The 16,890-nt window shown below is 35.5% G+C and overlaps 1 protein-coding gene across 1 annotated transcript in view; it reads left to right on the forward strand.

Annotated features, from left to right (window-relative positions):
- Positions 1-16,890, forward strand: part of Abcb5 (ATP binding cassette subfamily B member 5) — a 111,023-nt gene that overhangs the window by 34,762 nt on the left and 59,371 nt on the right. Inside the window, exons 5-15 of the mRNA XM_063235661.1 lie at positions 1,459-1,516; positions 3,457-3,607; positions 6,793-6,847; positions 7,432-7,623; positions 7,707-7,878; positions 9,888-10,012; positions 10,093-10,270; positions 11,577-11,690; positions 11,981-12,091; positions 14,052-14,177; positions 15,645-15,848. Coding sequence (XP_063091731.1) covers positions 1,459-1,516; positions 3,457-3,607; positions 6,793-6,847; positions 7,432-7,623; positions 7,707-7,878; positions 9,888-10,012; positions 10,093-10,270; positions 11,577-11,690; positions 11,981-12,091; positions 14,052-14,177; positions 15,645-15,848 — 1,486 coding nt within the window. The remainder of the gene's footprint in view (positions 1-1,458; positions 1,517-3,456; positions 3,608-6,792; positions 6,848-7,431; positions 7,624-7,706; positions 7,879-9,887; positions 10,013-10,092; positions 10,271-11,576; positions 11,691-11,980; positions 12,092-14,051; positions 14,178-15,644; positions 15,849-16,890) is intronic.

The raw sequence follows: 16,890 nt of genomic DNA on the forward strand, positions 1-16,890 counted from the left end.
ATTAATTTAAAGATACCAAATAGAAATAATTTAAAATCCATTTTTATTTTTACTGAAACTCCAGAACTGGAGTTCTAACTGGATCCACAGCTGGAAAGGTCCCCTCTGGGTCACCAGTTCATTACTTCAGAAAATGGCCCACAGAGCTGCTCTGTAGACACCATTTTCTGATGTCAGGCACCTTTATCAGAAACTTCTTGAGGCTGAAGCCAATTCCCTTTGGAAACTTTTTCCAATTTCACAAAAAAGTTTTATATTTATATGTTTATTTTCTTTCAAATTGACAATAATTGCATATATTTAATAGAGTAAAATGTGACAGTTTGATACATTCATACACTATAAAATGACCGAATCAGACTGATTCAATATATCCATACCTTAATACTTATTTCTTGGTTGTGAGAATATTTACAATCCATTCTTTTAACAATTTTGAAGTTTATATTCATATATAAATCATAGCTACTATGTTATGCAAAAGATCCTCGGAACTTGCTCCTCCTATGCCACTGGAATTTTGTTCCTCCTGATCCACATCTCTCCTTTCCCCATTCATCACATTCTCCCGCTTCTGGTAACCTCTGCTCTCCACTTCTATGAGTTTGGCATTTTTAGATTCCACCTAAAAGTGAAATTGTGCGATGTTGGGGGTTGTGCCACTGAGCTAAATCCCCGGCCCCCCAGAAGAATTTAAAGTAAAAAGTCAAAGAGATAATCATATGCCCACATTCAGAACAGCATTATTAGCGATGCCAAAATTATGGAAACAATCCTAGCCTGCATCAACTCATGAGTGGATGAGTAAAATGCAGCATAGACATACAAAGGACTATGTGTTTTCAGTCCTTTAAAGATGAGAGGGATGCTAACACAGTACAACATAAATGAAACTTGAAGAAATAGTAAGTAAATAATTCAAGGATGGCCGTTGAGGACATTAAGCTGGCCACAAAAGGAAACATACTGTGATTCCACTTTTATGCAGTATGTAGAGTGCTCAGATTCATAAAGACAGACACAGAATGGTGTTGTCAGGGGCTGGGAGCAGGGGTCCATGAACGGAGAGTTCTTCCATTGGTATGGGGTGTCAGTCTTACAAGATGAAGAGTTGTGAGACAGTAACACAGCTGTGAGAATGTGTTTGGTGCTCTTACACTTCAAAATGGTTAAGTCAAATAAGTCTATATTATACATATTTTATCATGATTTTTAAAGTTTCTGCTCCAGATACATGTCTTCACTTGCTACCTTAACAGATTTAGAGATGGCCTGTGGCACTGTCCTTCCCCAGTGATTTTTCTGACAATCTTTGTACTTCGATTACATTTGTTTTTAAATTTACTCGATCATAAAAATTGGCCATTAGTAGCAATATTTGGCGCTTCAGCAAATTTGGAGAAGTTTGTAAATTATATTCCCATTGTAACTTTGCCATGTGTAATACTGATTTTCCAGGACTCTACAAGAACAACTGCCTGAGGCAAAAAAGCAAGCTGTTGGATCTATTGAGATAGTAAGTGAAATCAAGTAGAATGTGTATATACCAGAAAATTTGAGGAAATAGTAGTATATAAAGTGATTGGTAGTTTTTACACACTGTTTGAGGGCAATTAGTTCAACAAAGTATCATTTCCAATAAGAAATACAGTAAAAATCAAAAGGAGAATTTTTGGGGTTAATGGTAAGAAAAAAATAGCACAATATCCACACAGTTTAATTTTTCCACAAGAAAAAGGGTGTGTGTGGTTGGAGGGTGCTATGTAAGTCTAACCAAGAAGTTACGTCTCCGTGATGGAGAACAGCAACTTTTACTACGTTTATATTTTAGTATTTTTAAATCATTCTACATTAATGCTACTATCATCTTAAAAGTTTTACAAATTATTTTAAGTAAAAAAATAAGCCATGCACCATCCCCCTACCGTGTGCCATCAGCGGCCCTGCGGACCCAGGAGAATCAGCAAGGAAGCCACCTCCACTGCTAGGCTCCCCTGAAAAGCAACCTGATGTGACAGAGGCTAAGAGGATAATAACTGAAGTAGGGAAACAACCTGACATTTGTGTCAATTGATTGACTTTGCAAGCCTGGGGCTGGCAGCCTGAGCATCTATTTAGAGAATAACAATATGCAGAACAGTAACAATTGTGGATTTCTTACTGTCCCATCACTGTTTTGTTTTGCTTCATTTTATTGTTCTGTTTTATTCGCTTTTAAATGAAATAAAAATAATAATAACAATTACCTAAGTATTTGGTAAAGCTTATTTACTAGGAAATATGTCAGGACACTTCTTTGGAATTGTGTTTAAGGAATATTTTCAGACATCCCCTTCACCAACTCTAAGTTCTAAATAGCTGTCAGTGTTGTTCAAAATATGCATGAGCCCACATATTTTTCCAAAAGCTACCTTGAAAAATACTTGGGAAGTAGCAAAACATGGCAAACATTATCAAGGAGATAACAAACTATTCTGGGGGAAGGCAGGGAGCAGATGCTTACTTATCTGTAGTGCTGACTAAAATGCTCTGGACATTACTCCACGAATATTAATCAGCTGTTGCACAAATGAATGGAAAAACATGAAATTTTTTCAGTCTTCACTCACAAAATATACAAACTTTCTCTTATTGTTGTTCATTTCAACTTACATTTCAGTGCCCAGCATTTTAGATGGTCTTAAGCCCTCTCAGGAAGATAAATAATCCATGTTTCCAAGTTTTGTTGATGATTTGATTTTGGAATGACATGATAGGGATCTGATACAAAATAAAATATAAAATATTCAGCAATTTTGATGTTCAGGCATTTATTTCTTATTCCAAATAGCCCCAAAAATTATTGTAGATATGTATAGGAAGGTAGATATTGTCCAGGGTAGAATCAATCTGAGGAACTTTATAAAAGAATGAAATTCATTACATATTTACTAGTTGGTTACTGTTTGTTACACATCATGGTGGCAATGCTATGATGACAATAGGCCTGGGAATTGAAAATTTGCCAGTCAACTTTCTATAAACTAGGATAATGTCACTGAAGTCTTTTACAGTATCAGGAGTTTCTGATTCATGTCAGATGTCTGACCTGGCTTATGTCATTATCTGCAACTTATATGATATAGCTGCTATATTTTTCAAAGCCTTTTTCAAAATTGATTGCAAATTATTAAGATGTGTATTTTTAGGGGCTGGGGATTTAGCTCAGTGGCCTAAGCACCTGCCTTGCAAGCAGGCGGTCGTGAGTTCGATCCCCGGTACCGATAAAAAAATGAAAAAGACAAAAAAAAAAAGTGTATTTTTTTCTTTGCTTCATATATAAACGTATGTCTGTGGCTTTATAATATTTTTAATCTCAATTTGTAAAGTAGCATTTACGCAATGGCAAAAACTGTAGGTCAAGGATTTGTTTCTTTGTTTATAACCATAACATTACCATACTTTTGTTCCCTTCAGTTCCGCTTTGCTGATGGCCTGGACATCACACTCATGATCCTGGGAATACTGGCATCATTGGTAAATGGAGCTTGCCTTCCTTTAATGTCACTGGTTTTAGGAGAAATAAGTGATCACCTGATTAGTGGGTGTCTAGTCCAAACCAACACAAGTGAGTATAAGATTTATTTTTCTGTACTACTAGGAACACATATATTGTAAATAATATCTATATAATTTATGTACTTGTCATTTTTCCTTTCACACTGCTAAGGACTAAAAACATCATCACTTGTTCTATTTTACTAAGAATTCTCCAAAGAAACAGAACCATTAAGATATCTCTGTGTGTGTACATGTGTGCATATGTGCGTATGTGTGTTTGTGTGTAGAGTCAGGGACAAGATAGAGACAAAGACTTTAAGGAATTAACTTACATGATTATGGAGTATGTCAAGGCTAAAATACGCCAGCAGGTTGGACACTCAGGAGAAAGCCAATGCTACTGTACCTATACACAAGACTAAAGGTCATTTGTCTATTTGTTGTCGATATGTGAGAAAAATCCGAGACCCACAATACTTGTCTCTAGAAATTCAAATAAATTTCTACCAGAAGTGTTATGTCAGAATTAAAACAGAAGGTTGGGTCATTTCAGATTGCTTATCTGCAATTACTCCTTTAAAAAGCAAGAAATCAGTTAAGAATGATTATTTTTTTTGTTTATAAGCTACTTAAGGTTCTTTAGTAGACAAAAACATGCAGGGCATAGATAACATATATGACAGAAAATTACAGTAGTAGAGACAGATATCCTGAATTAGAGATGAGAGAAATCTAGCTATTGAGTAAACAAAAGTTTCCATATTACCCATCTCTGTAGGCATTTTCCATATTAGCTATATTTGTATACATCTTTCATATATGCTTTATAGTATCTTATTTAGGGTCATAGCCTTCAGAATGATACTCTTCAGAACATAGATTCCATTCCCTATGTACTGACATAGTATCCAGAATACTTGCCATCTGGTGGACATTACAAATACTAGTAATTCCATGACTTTACATACGTTTTCCCTAATTCCACACTAGGAAATATTCTTATAGCTGTTTATTAAAACTAGGGCAAATAACTCATTAAAGCCTAACTGCCTTTTAGATACTGGTCTAGCTTTGTGCAGTGTCTCCTCTGTCCTCTACCTGACTGTTTTCTGGCCAAAAGTGAATAGTGTTCCAAGTATTCTACTCTTATTTGACTGAAATAAGCTATATTCCTTCTCTCTGTCCTTCTAGATGATATTTATTGTCTAGTATATATTTTCTGATATTTTAGTGATGCAAGAAAAATTAAGAATATAAGTAAAATTAAAACTTTGTATTTTAATTATATAAGCTAACTAAATTGTTATGCACATGGATGTACCAATTCACATAGCAAATATTTACTGATTGCCAACTATAAGGAAACAGTAAAGACCTAACAACCTAAGACACTTAGGTTGTGGTTTATAGCTAGATGTCCCCGCAAAGCCTCCTGGGATCATAGGTGGCCCTTTGGGGAGGTGGCTGGCTTTGGGCAGACTTGCTGTTGGGACGTGGGTTCTGGACAGAAGAGGAAGATTGTTGGAGGCATGGCCTGGAAGGGTTATCTCCCTTCCTGGCTCCTCTCTTGAGCTCTCTTAGTTTCCTGGTCCCGAGGCCATGAGCAGGCCTCCTCCACCCTAGCCCTTCCACCTTGGCTTCCTGCACTGGAGCTGTCAAACTGAAGTAAACACGTAAGCTGCACACCTCTCCTCCTGTAAATTGTAAGTGGGGGGGTACTATGTCTCAGCAAGGAAAAAGTGAGTAAGACAACTTGGGAGTCTTTTATTACATTTGTCCTATTATTGACTGCCTTACCTATGTTGGATAGAAATGGGAAGTAAATATTTGATTGATATTGCTGTGATGTATTTTATCAAATATGGTGAATATAAAATAGATTTGATAAGGATTTATATAAATTCATGTATATTACTAGTATATTACAAGACATCAGTAAAGAGAAATAGGAGCATTAAGAGGTATATCCAGTCTCACTCTTTTAAATGATAATTTATCAGATATTAACATTGGTTTTCTGGAGGATAATCACAGAGGATGTTTTTTTTTTTTCCCACAAGTAAAATATGAATAACTATCATTGATTGGGGCTCATTTTTTGTGCCAGAACTAAATGTTCGCATATAGTATTTCTGTTAATATAATATCCAAAATGGGTTTAGATTATTTTTGTCATTGGGATACCACTTTAGAAACAATGTTTATTTTCTTTTCTACTCAGTTAAATCTCATTAAAATTTTTTACTAAATTTTAATATTTTCACTTCTGCCATGTCAATTCTGATATTTCTGGAATAAACTGGTTCAACAATATAATTCCATAAATAGAAAAAAGGGAAAATAACAGTCATACATACAAAAACTTCATAATTCTTAAGTGAGCTGACATTATATTTATGTAAGAGATACACAGTCACAATGTCTGCAATTTCTTTCAATTATAGAGTTTTATGTAAGAAATGGCACAGTGAATTTTACCATGGTTTTATACTGTTATCATTAACAGTATAAAGTATCAAGTATCAACAGTATCAAGACCTTGTTATACTATTAGTTTATGATGAATTCTATGTACTGTGAACTGTCTACTAGAAGATACATAGAAAGTTTGCATAAAAGACTTAACCCAAGGATCATTTGAAACATAGCTTTATTATGTAGTTACTCTGATTATAACCCAATACATTTCAAGGAACTTCCTTTCTGCTTTTTTCCATGACTGTTTCCTCTAGAACTTCCACATATGTTCTGGCTTTTTTTTTTTTTTTTTTTTAACTTTCTAAGTCATCCTTCTAAATTATTCCCTGCGGTATATAAAGCTTAATTCTAAATGCATGGTCAAAGACATGGAAGGAAAACTTTATTTCCACTGCTTTCCTCACTGTTGCCTGACTAGAACAACTTTAAGAATTCTTTTCTGGGGCTGGGGATTTAGCTCAGCAGCACAAGCATCTTCTTGGCGAGTGAGAGGTTGTGAGTTCGATCTCTGGTACAAAAAAAAATTTCTTTCTGCATATTGGCTTCATAGTTAATGATTCCCTGTATTTTTTCACATTGCATGGATAATTCTTGAGAGCAAAGACAATTACTTCAAGTATTAAAGAAAAGAAATACGATAATCATAAACTTGTTTGCAGGCATTAAGTTCATTTTCTCTAGAAAGCACTATGTTTAGTTTGAAGAACTATTTACAAGACAGTATGATCACTTAAAAACTAATTTTCTTTGTAATTTAAGACATCTTCTTTACAGCAAATTACCAAAACTGTACTCAGTCTGAAGAAAAGCGAAACAAAGATACGATTATGTAAGTAAAAGTGAAGTGTTTTATACTCCTAGCATGCTGTGTTATTCAATATTTATAAGAAAAATAACTGAAAATTTTGTCTATTATTATATGTAAGTGACTAAATTAAATGTCTTCTTTCAATAGGATATGTAATAAAATTATTGTTATATATATATTTTATATATATATATATATATACTTTTTTTTGCCATATTAGGGATTCACCCTGGTTGGGTTGGGTTTGGTTGGGTCACTTTTTCTTATTTATTTTGAGAAAGGGTCTCTCTAAAGTGCCCAGACTAGGTTCAAACTTGCAATCCTTTTGCCTCAGACTCCAAGAGTGCTGAGATTACCAACATGTGCCACCACACCTGACTGTTTACATTTTTATACTAATATTGGCAAAAAAAAAAGTGGCTTCTACTGAATTTTTTGAATCTACAGATCATCACTTTTCTCATAGTAGGTTATTTCCAGTTATTTTCTAGGTTCTTCTATGCATTTTCTCAATCAAATATTATGATATATTTCTTTTTTTCTTTCTTGTTCCTTTTTTATTATTAAGTAGCAACCTTCTAACATTTCCAATAATCTTTCTTCAGGTTGACCCTGTATTATGTTGGAATAGGAGTTACAGCCTTGATTTTTGGCTACATGCAGATTTCCTTTTGGGTTATGAGTGCAGCACGACAGACCAAGAGAATTCGTAAACAGTTTTTTCATTCAGTTTTAGCGCAAGACATCAGCTGGTTTGATGGCTGTGACATCGGTGAACTTAACACTCGCATGACTGAGTAAGAAGATAAATACACAGTATATCAACTTTGTTTTCATGGCTGACCCTTGTGACTTATCTGAATGTATTTCCTTGTTACAGTGACATCAACAAAATCCGCGAGGGAATTGGAGACAAGATTGCTCTATTATTTCAAAACATAGCTACTTTTTCTATCGGCCTCACAATTGGCTTTGTGAAGGGCTGGAAACTCACTCTGGTAACTCTGTCCACATCTCCTCTTATAATGGCTTCAGCAGCAATGTGTTCCAGGGTAAGCAGGATGGATAATAATGTTGGCTGGAAGCAGAAGTGTGAACTCAGTGTCTTACTGAGTTTGTCAAAACAGATATTTCTATTAATTTTCCATGTTCCAAAATACAAAAGGATACTATCAACCACAAATACTTCTGATTTTGTTCATGAATCACCTTTCTGTCTTTAAATTTATGGGCTTTGAATGAGACTTGTTTTTAACACCTAACATCTGAAAACATTCCTCTTCATTTCTCAGCCTAATACAGCTTCATGTGATAACACAAAGTCTGATGACTTTACAAATACAAAGCATAGGTGTTGCTACTGGGAGAAGCTGTGTGCTCTAAATCCCCAGATAAATTCATTTCACTTGGAAGAATTAAAGAAGAAAATCCTGTAAGAACTCAAAGCCTTTTTAATATCGTTTTTAAGTTTACATTTTATAAAGCTTTGAATAATACTTAAAATGTATATTAAGGTCTACTTTAATGTACCACGTAAATGTGGCTCTGTTTTTTTAAATTATTTGAATTCTAAACTGCATTTTAGCAGTACTATACTATAAATATAGATGGTATACTAAATATACAAGGTATACTAATCTTTCTTACAGATTGGTTTTGAAACTAATATTCTTTGTAAAATACAAAAACAACCAACATATCCTTAATATCCCTCTTTTAAATCAAGTGTTTGGCCTGTGTGTCTACTCCTAGATTGAAGGCCCAGTGTTTTTAGTTTTGTGATACTAATTGTTCTTTTTGTAAAACAAATTCATAAAATCTCCTAAGCATATTTACTACCAATATGCAAATCCCACCAAACAATAATTTACAACAATAGAAATATTCTGGGTTAACTAATTCATTAATAGGTTTGGATATTTAGACAAATAATACATTCATTGTGATTTCCAGTGTTGGTCTTGTAACCCTGTCCAAGTCTTCACTTTCAACTTATCTGAAATAAGTACTTCTCAGGTAGGTTGGGTACCCAGAGTGTCACTATGGTCAGAGTCACACAAGAAAGGGAATGGACAAAGAGTTGTAAAGGAATGGCAGGGGGAAATCTAAGTTCTATTACTATACGAACTGAAAAGAATGTAGGTTGTCAGTTCAAAGTTCTTCAAATGATTAGAGATACTATGGTGCATAGTTTCTAGCTTCCTTCAGTTCATCTGAATTTGATAAATATTGTCTATATTTGTACAAAGCTTGCATGAGTTGGTATCTTCCTACCAGTGACACAGGAGTAATTGTTTTCATGAAGTATACTCAAAAAATAATGAGTATTACTCATTTTAACTTTACTGGCATCTGAGTATGACATTCAGGAAATCAATTCCAATTACATGGAATATATTTTGAAAATAGATAGATTTTCTATATAAGTCTGCAATATTATAACCTCTCAGCTCTGAAGGAAATGTTCTTGCTCTTTTCTTTCCTTGATGTACTGTTCTAATTACTAAAGTAATAAAGGATTAGGAAGTGGGTCATATAATAGAGAAAAGAGTATATGTAATTCTGAATTTTGAAGACTCAGAAAAACCTGCCTACTATCATTAACAATGACACTCTTTCCTTTGGCCCCAAATCTCATCTCTTGGTTTTCAAAGGTAAAATACTTATTTGGCAGAATGCGTTATGCAATAGTAGTTTCAAGATCATATCCCAAACCCGGGCAGGATCATGTTCCTCTTCCTCTTCAGTCCCATGACTCATATGTCCTCTAGAAGACTTGCTTTGTATATAATAACAAATCAGCTCAAGCTCACTGATTACCAAAGTACCCCCCAAAAGGATAATGCCCTTAATATCTTCCTCCAAGTCAAGTTTTTTCCCAACCCATCTAAAAGAATTTTTTAAAATATAGAGAAAAAACAGTGATTAGGAAAAAACTAGGGATCTGGATTCTAAGTAATGTTATACTACCTAGTCCTCTGATTCTGTGAACTAAATACTGTGTACATTGTTACTAGCTCACACTCACTCTTGGTTAACCTGTGATCATGATTTCTTATAGATGGTCATCTCATTAACCAGCAAGGAACTGAGTGCCTATTCCAAAGCTGGGGCTGTAGCAGAAGAAGTCTTGTCATCAATTCGAACAGTCATAGCCTTTGGGGCACAGGAGAAAGAAATTCAAAGGTCTGTCTCATTAATTATTACCAAATGTGCTTGGCTTTGTTTTCCCCAAAGGAGAGTACACTGTGTTTTGTCTTTGTAAGGTACACACAGAATCTAAAAGATGCAAAGGATGTTGGCATAAAGAAGGCTATTGCGTCAAAAGTGTTTCTTGGTGCTGTGTACTTCTTTATGAATGGAACCTATGGACTTGCTTTTTGGTATGGAACCTCCTTGATTCTTAGTGGAGAACCTGGTTATACCATTGGGACTGTTCTTGCTGTAAGTCTTATTTGAGAATAAAGGAAAGTGGCCTAATAATCTTTTCTTACCTGGAACTTAGGAAAAATTCCATTTTGAATGTAGAGGAATAAGAGGATAATGTTTTAAATGAACACCTATGCATTTCCTTCATATGATTTACATATCTTTTTAAATTATAATTATGAATTGACAGGATTTATTCATCTGGTACATGTTGCATCCTCCCTGTGCCAAGCAACATGCTTTTAGAAGAGTCAAAATTAAATTTTCCACTAGGAGATAACATTCGTAATTCAGCAGTCAGAAAGGCCAGTTGCTAGTGATTCCCTTTCCGATTTGCTAAGATAGGATGGTGCCCTACGTCCACCTTGTTAAATGTGAAATAACCTGTACATTGGATTCACCAGCTCTTCCTCTGTTTTTTCAGCAAACAGTAAAAACAGTAATAACGAACTACATACAGCTCATACTGAAGAAAGAGACCATGAAACAGTAAAAACAAACTACATCCAACATTGTGACCCCAAGTCTTTTAAATTCTTACGGAACACATGCTAAACTTTAATATACCCAGTCATCTTCCCAAATTTCAGTGATAAATAGATCAATTTAGAATGTTAAAATATTTGTCATGGTGAACATACATATGCTCTACACATATCATTTGGCCTTCCCATTGTACAGATTCCTCTTCTGTTAGTTAAAAGTCTCTTTTGAATTTGAGAGTTTCACAGTAAAGACTTAAAATTCTTCACTTATTTCATGTGAAATGAATAGATGAGGAAATCTTGGTTAAGCCTTTCTCCTCTAGATCCCTCACCTGTATAACAGGAAAAACAGCATCTAGCCTGCAGAATTCTTTCTTTTTATGACTATGTTTTAGAGATGAGTTTGTCTGAAAATGGACAGATGTGCAGTGAGTTGATAAAAAGATTCTAAAACTCAGAGTAGAAATATGTCTCTGAGCAAGTGACATCTATCACAGTCTTCTTATTAAAGCTCAGAGGCGGCCAGCAAGGACAGAGTGCACATGGGGAGCACAATCAGCTCCCGACCCACGGGTCAGGCACTCTGTGGTCAGCGCCTTTCCCTGCTCAGGTGCCCCAGCAGGTCATAACCACAGCCTTGGGACAATCACAAGTTGTTCCACCCTGGGAAAAGGCCAAGGAAACTTGGACTAGTTTGCTTTTCTTTATATTCAGTCACCTTTTCCACTCTTTCTTACCTCTTTATGAACCCAAATCAAATACTGTACATATTTCCTCCTGCTGTCTTTCATATATAACTGCAGAAGACTAAGTATGGTTTTTCTCTGTTCCTGTAGGTTTTCTTTAGTGTCATCCACAGTAGTTATTCCATTGGAGCAGCAGCCCCTCACTTTGAAACCTTCTCTGTCGCCCGAGGAGCTGCCTTTAATATTTTCCAGGTTATTGACAAGGTAAGACCTCTTATTGCTGAATATTACTGAAGAAAGAGACCATCAAACAGACACATACATTCACCACAATAAGATGCGCAAAATCTGTGTTGGCCAGATGGCTACGGAAAGCATACTGCTTTTAGCTCTCACAGAGGAGACTGTGTTTTATTGAAAGCTTCATGCCTCATTTAACACACTTCTAAAGTGAAAGGAAAACGTAAAATAAAACCTTCTTGAAACTATTTTTAGGATACTGGGAATGTCGGCTTAGTTCTTTGAAGATTTAAATTTCTCTTTGTTTTTCTAAGAAACCTAGTATAGATAACTTTTCCACAACTGGATATAAACCTGAGTGCATAGAAGGAACTGTGGAATTTAAAAATGTCTCCTTCAATTATCCAGCACGTGCATCTACCAAGGTAGGTTAAACTAAGTAGCACTGTACAGTTTTCTGATAATGTCTTCTACTTGCTTTATGAGATTATATAGGATGATTTTTACAAAAATGTTGGCTACTTTGCTTAGGGACTTTAGTAGATAGTAAAGACTTTGGTAGACAGTAGGACAGGTAAGTAATTAATGGACAAATATGCTGCAAAAAACATTTATATGTGTGGCCTCTCTTGTTTAAATTGACTGACAAAAACATTTTCAACTCCCTGGAATTTCTCCACTGTGTATTTGCAAGTGAAATACCTTGGATTTATGGTGCCACCTATTGGTGATTCATGAATGTCATCCTACTCTACCCCTGAGCTATATATCCCCAGCTTCTTTTGTATTTTAGTTTGAAACAGTGTCTCACTTTAGTTGTCCAGGCTGGGCTCAGATGTGCCTCCTAAGTAGCTGGGATTTACAGGTGTGCGCTACCACACCCAGCTAGATAACTCATTTTGATCTGGTAGTTTTTAATCTGGGGCATGATCATGCAGGTGCTGTCTTTGCTGTTCCCTGGAGCTTTTTACTACATTAGCAGCTGTGCTTCATGTACCTTCTCTCTCAACCTTACTTGTGAATAGCACACATACACAAGCACATGTGCACATTTATACACACTGCAGAGTTTGTCCTCCATCATTTAGTCTTTGACAAGTTCTTATGAAACTGCGTCAGTATTCCCTCTCTCACACAGAATCGGCATTGAAGATCATCTGCCTACTCCTACTCCCTTATTTTTCTCATTAAAACTTCTATTGCAATTCTCATTTCAAAGCTCTTTGCTTTTCTGAAAGTTTTTGTTGCTTAAATAGAAGCATGGATTTAGGTTGCCTTCTATCCTTTTTCTTAACACAGACTTTTTCAAACTAGAATTTGCAACTAAATTTCACTTGGCTTCCTGGAGACCTAAGCACCAATTGCGATGTTAAACTGCCTGGAGAGTATTCTCCAAGTCCTAACCAGCTTTTTTAATGAACTTTTGAAACATAAGCCTTTTATGTAAAGCTCACAAAATAACTTTTTTAAAGTGCCTGCCCACTTTCAGAAAATAAAACAGATTCTTCTAAGGCATGAAAAAGAAGCCCCTTGAAGAGTCAATGTACCTGCAGAAGGAAACATTCGGGTGGTGATCTGCACCTCTCACCTCTAGAATATTTTTCTCTGCTTGGCCCTTTGATGGTTTTGTGCTTGCTTTATTGAAGGCATCTGTTCCTTTACAAATTATAAGATCAAATGGGAGATTCTAAGGGGAAAATCCTGTTATCTGGGCTAAAAATCTATTGGTTGCAAGCGAAGATAGGTGTCATGTGGGGTACTAATTGTGAGGCTGTTCTCACATCACAGGCCCCAGAGACACTAAATACGGAGAGCAATTCCTTGCCCTTGAGAAAAATTTTGAAATGTTTCTACCATGGTGAAATGTCCCCATGAGATCATGAAGAGGGAGGGTTTCTGATGATGACATGGTGTTCATGGGCATTGCTCAGGAGTCTTGCTAATTGCTTTTTGGAATACACTTTGCAATAATTTTAAATGTTTTTTAAGTGAGAGACTCCTCAAATAACTCAAAAAGGTATCAGACAAGATGTCATTCAGTTGTTGCAAATTAAAAGATAAAATCTTCACTAACTTGGTAGTCATGAAATTCATTTAAAGTACTTCAATTGAAAATGTGAGCTATTTGCGGTGACTAATATTTTATGGGTACTCTCAATTTAGTTCTCCTCTTTACATACAGAAATGATACATCCTTCCAATACTATTTTCCAAAGTCATGTGGACCATTATACATGCACGAGGAACAAATATAAAACTTAATTTGCTTTTAAGTGTCACAGAGGAATTTGTTTTGCTTATAATTAATTATATGCTGAAGTTTGGAAAGTATGTGTAATCTGGCTTTTTCCTAACTTGATGCTTTTCCTGCATGCATTCTGATAGATTCTGAAGTGTCTGAATCTCAAAATTAAGTCTGGAGAGACAGTAGCCTTGGTTGGCCCCAGCGGCAGTGGGAAGAGTACCGCAGTCCAGCTTCTGCAAAGATTGTATGATCCTGACGAAGGCTTTGTAAGTTCAGGTTGCTAGAAAAACTATGCATAGTCTACATCACAGGATTTGGAAATGCCGCCTACAGAGAACTAACAATGATGGTGACTTTTAATTTTTAACAGTAGGGCTAAGAGAGAAGCTATGTCATTTTTTCCTATGTATTCATCCATTTCACAAATATTCATTTAGTGCCTACCAATCAGGTTTCCCCAAAAATAAGACCTAACTGGAAAATGATCAGCCTTGTGAACTAGAGGTCAAAAATGCCAGGCTCAATCAATCTATCCCTGCCTTATCTGCCATTACAGAGTAGTTACTGAGCAAAAGAATAGTGAGGTATAATCTACTGCAGGACACTGGCTATCACCATGGTAACAACCAGCTAGAGATTACTTTCCAAGAAACATGGATATGTCGAGCATTATTGTAGGTTCTAGGAATTTTTTGGTGAACAAAACCTAACAATCTCTGCCTTCATGGAGTTTATATTCTAATAAGTAGAGATAGACAGCAAATAAAATAAGTAAATTATAAAATCAGTATGTTTAAAGTGAATGAATGTGTGGGAGAAAAACAATGCAGTAGTTTGTAGTACCCAAAGCTTACCAAGAAATTCAACATTTGTCAGCATATAGAAAATATCCTCACTTTTTTTCCTGTAATAGATAATATTGCACTTAACTGTCTCATTCTTGTAAATGGCATAGAGAATAAGACATTTTTAAGTACGTAATTCTTAATGCTGCTGTTCAAACTTTCAGTGTTAATTTTTAATCTATTTTTTTAGTCTTGTTTCATTTAAGTTTTATTTCTTAGCTTGTCATATCAAAGAGTCTGTGCTAATGCTGACAAAAAGAATTACTAGATGAGTAAAACATGTATTAAGCTGTTAGGTAGAATACCCATTCCCAGAAAAAACACCAGGGTCAAAGAAAATAGAGGTGTAATGATTACCATACCTGGGCTTCTATCATTGGAGTAAATTGGAATAATGGCACCAAATACAGGGAAGACAGAGTTCACTTATTATTATTTATAGTGACAAGTGGTGTGACACTTGTTTTTTTGTAGCAAGTGAAGTGCTGAAGTAAAAAAAAAAAAAAAAAAAAAACAAGGTTCTCAGAAAAAACTTTACAAGTTACATCACTTTTAAAACAACAAGACAGAGTTTGTTACATGACTTTCCACAATAACATTAGCACTACCTAGAGTATGTATCCTACCACTACCTAATTCATGAAGTTTAGAATAAAGGTATCCAAGTTTAGCAATATTTTAAGTCCATCTTTTGAAGTTTCCTTCTTGATTTCCCATCTATAAGAAAGTGACCTGATAACATATACATTAAGAATGTTTTGTCAAAATACAGTCAGTCTTTAATTCCTGACATATACTATTTCTCAGCTTATATTTCAGTCTAGGAAGAAAGACTAGAACCAACACACTGGCAGGCATCGTAACACGCTTCATGTTTTGCGTTGGCAGATCACAGTGGACGGAATCGACATCCGAGGCCTGAACGTGCGGCACTACCGAGAGCACATCGGGGTGGTCTGCCAGGAGCCGGTTCTGTTCGGTACCACCATCCGGAACAACATTAAGTACGGACGAGACGCGGTGACGGATGAAGAGATTGAGAAGGCGGCCAAAGAGGCAAATGCCTATGACTTTATAATGAAGTTTCCTAATGTAAGTTTGTGCTTTGCTTGTGTTATTAGCTTAGAGTATCCCAAAACACGGCAATGGAACGGTAACTTCTGCTGAATTGTAAAAGTGGTGTGATCAATGAGTATGCTAGATGAACATCACAGGTGGACAGCATAATAACAACCAAAAGAAGCAATGCACCATCGAAGGACAAGGTTTAAAGAGTCATGTTTAGTTACTGGTTTTCACTACACACAGAAGGAGGAAAAATACATCAAACTGTATCGAAGAAATGCTAGACAAAATCACCATCCCTTAGAAATGACTGCAAAAAGTTAACTTGTGAGGCCATCTTGTGGCTAAAAGTGGGAATGTCATATACATGATAAGTTGCTTGGTTCTCTAACAGTACAGAGGGAAAACTTTTTGAAGCATATAGCATTAATATTGGATAAGAAATGTGAAATAATACTTGTAAAGAGATATGATTAAAATGATTGATGATAGGACACATCAGACCTCAACAAATAGCTAGAATTGATAGTTATGAAAGCTTTTATTTACACTTAAGTTTTAGTTCATTGGTATAACCTGTTGCAGGGAATATACTGTGAAATATGAAAGAACAACATTTGAAATTAAAATATATGTGGTGGCTGGGGGAATAGCTCAGTGGTTAAGCACTTGCTCAGCAGGTCCAGGCCTGTGAGTTACATCCAAACATTGCACAAACATAAAATAGAATGCATATAAAATTTCAAAATAAGCAGAAGGTGACAGTAACAAAAATCATTTTCACAGGGATACTTTACAAATCACTACCATGTCAGTAATAACTTTTTTAAAAAATAAAATTTTATTATGCCAGTAATTACTTTCTGTGCCATTATTTAGGATCACAATCAGCATAGTATTGAGGCCACCAAAATCCTACAGGGCTTGGTACTATTGTTTTATAGTTTGGGAAAACACTCTCTTTTGTTGTCCTTTTTCCTAGTTCAGTGACTTCCTTTTCTCCGAATAAATAATAAGTGCTCTCCAGTTTCCTACTTAGAATTAGGCAGTTACTGGTATCTCTTAAATC

This window comes from Cavia porcellus, unplaced genomic scaffold (genome assembly GCF_034190915.1).
Source record: "Cavia porcellus strain 051 isolate PalLab524CR breed Dunkin Hartley unplaced genomic scaffold, mCavPor4.1 scaffold_2, whole genome shotgun sequence".
Classification (NCBI taxonomy): Eukaryota; Metazoa; Chordata; class Mammalia; order Rodentia; family Caviidae; genus Cavia; species Cavia porcellus.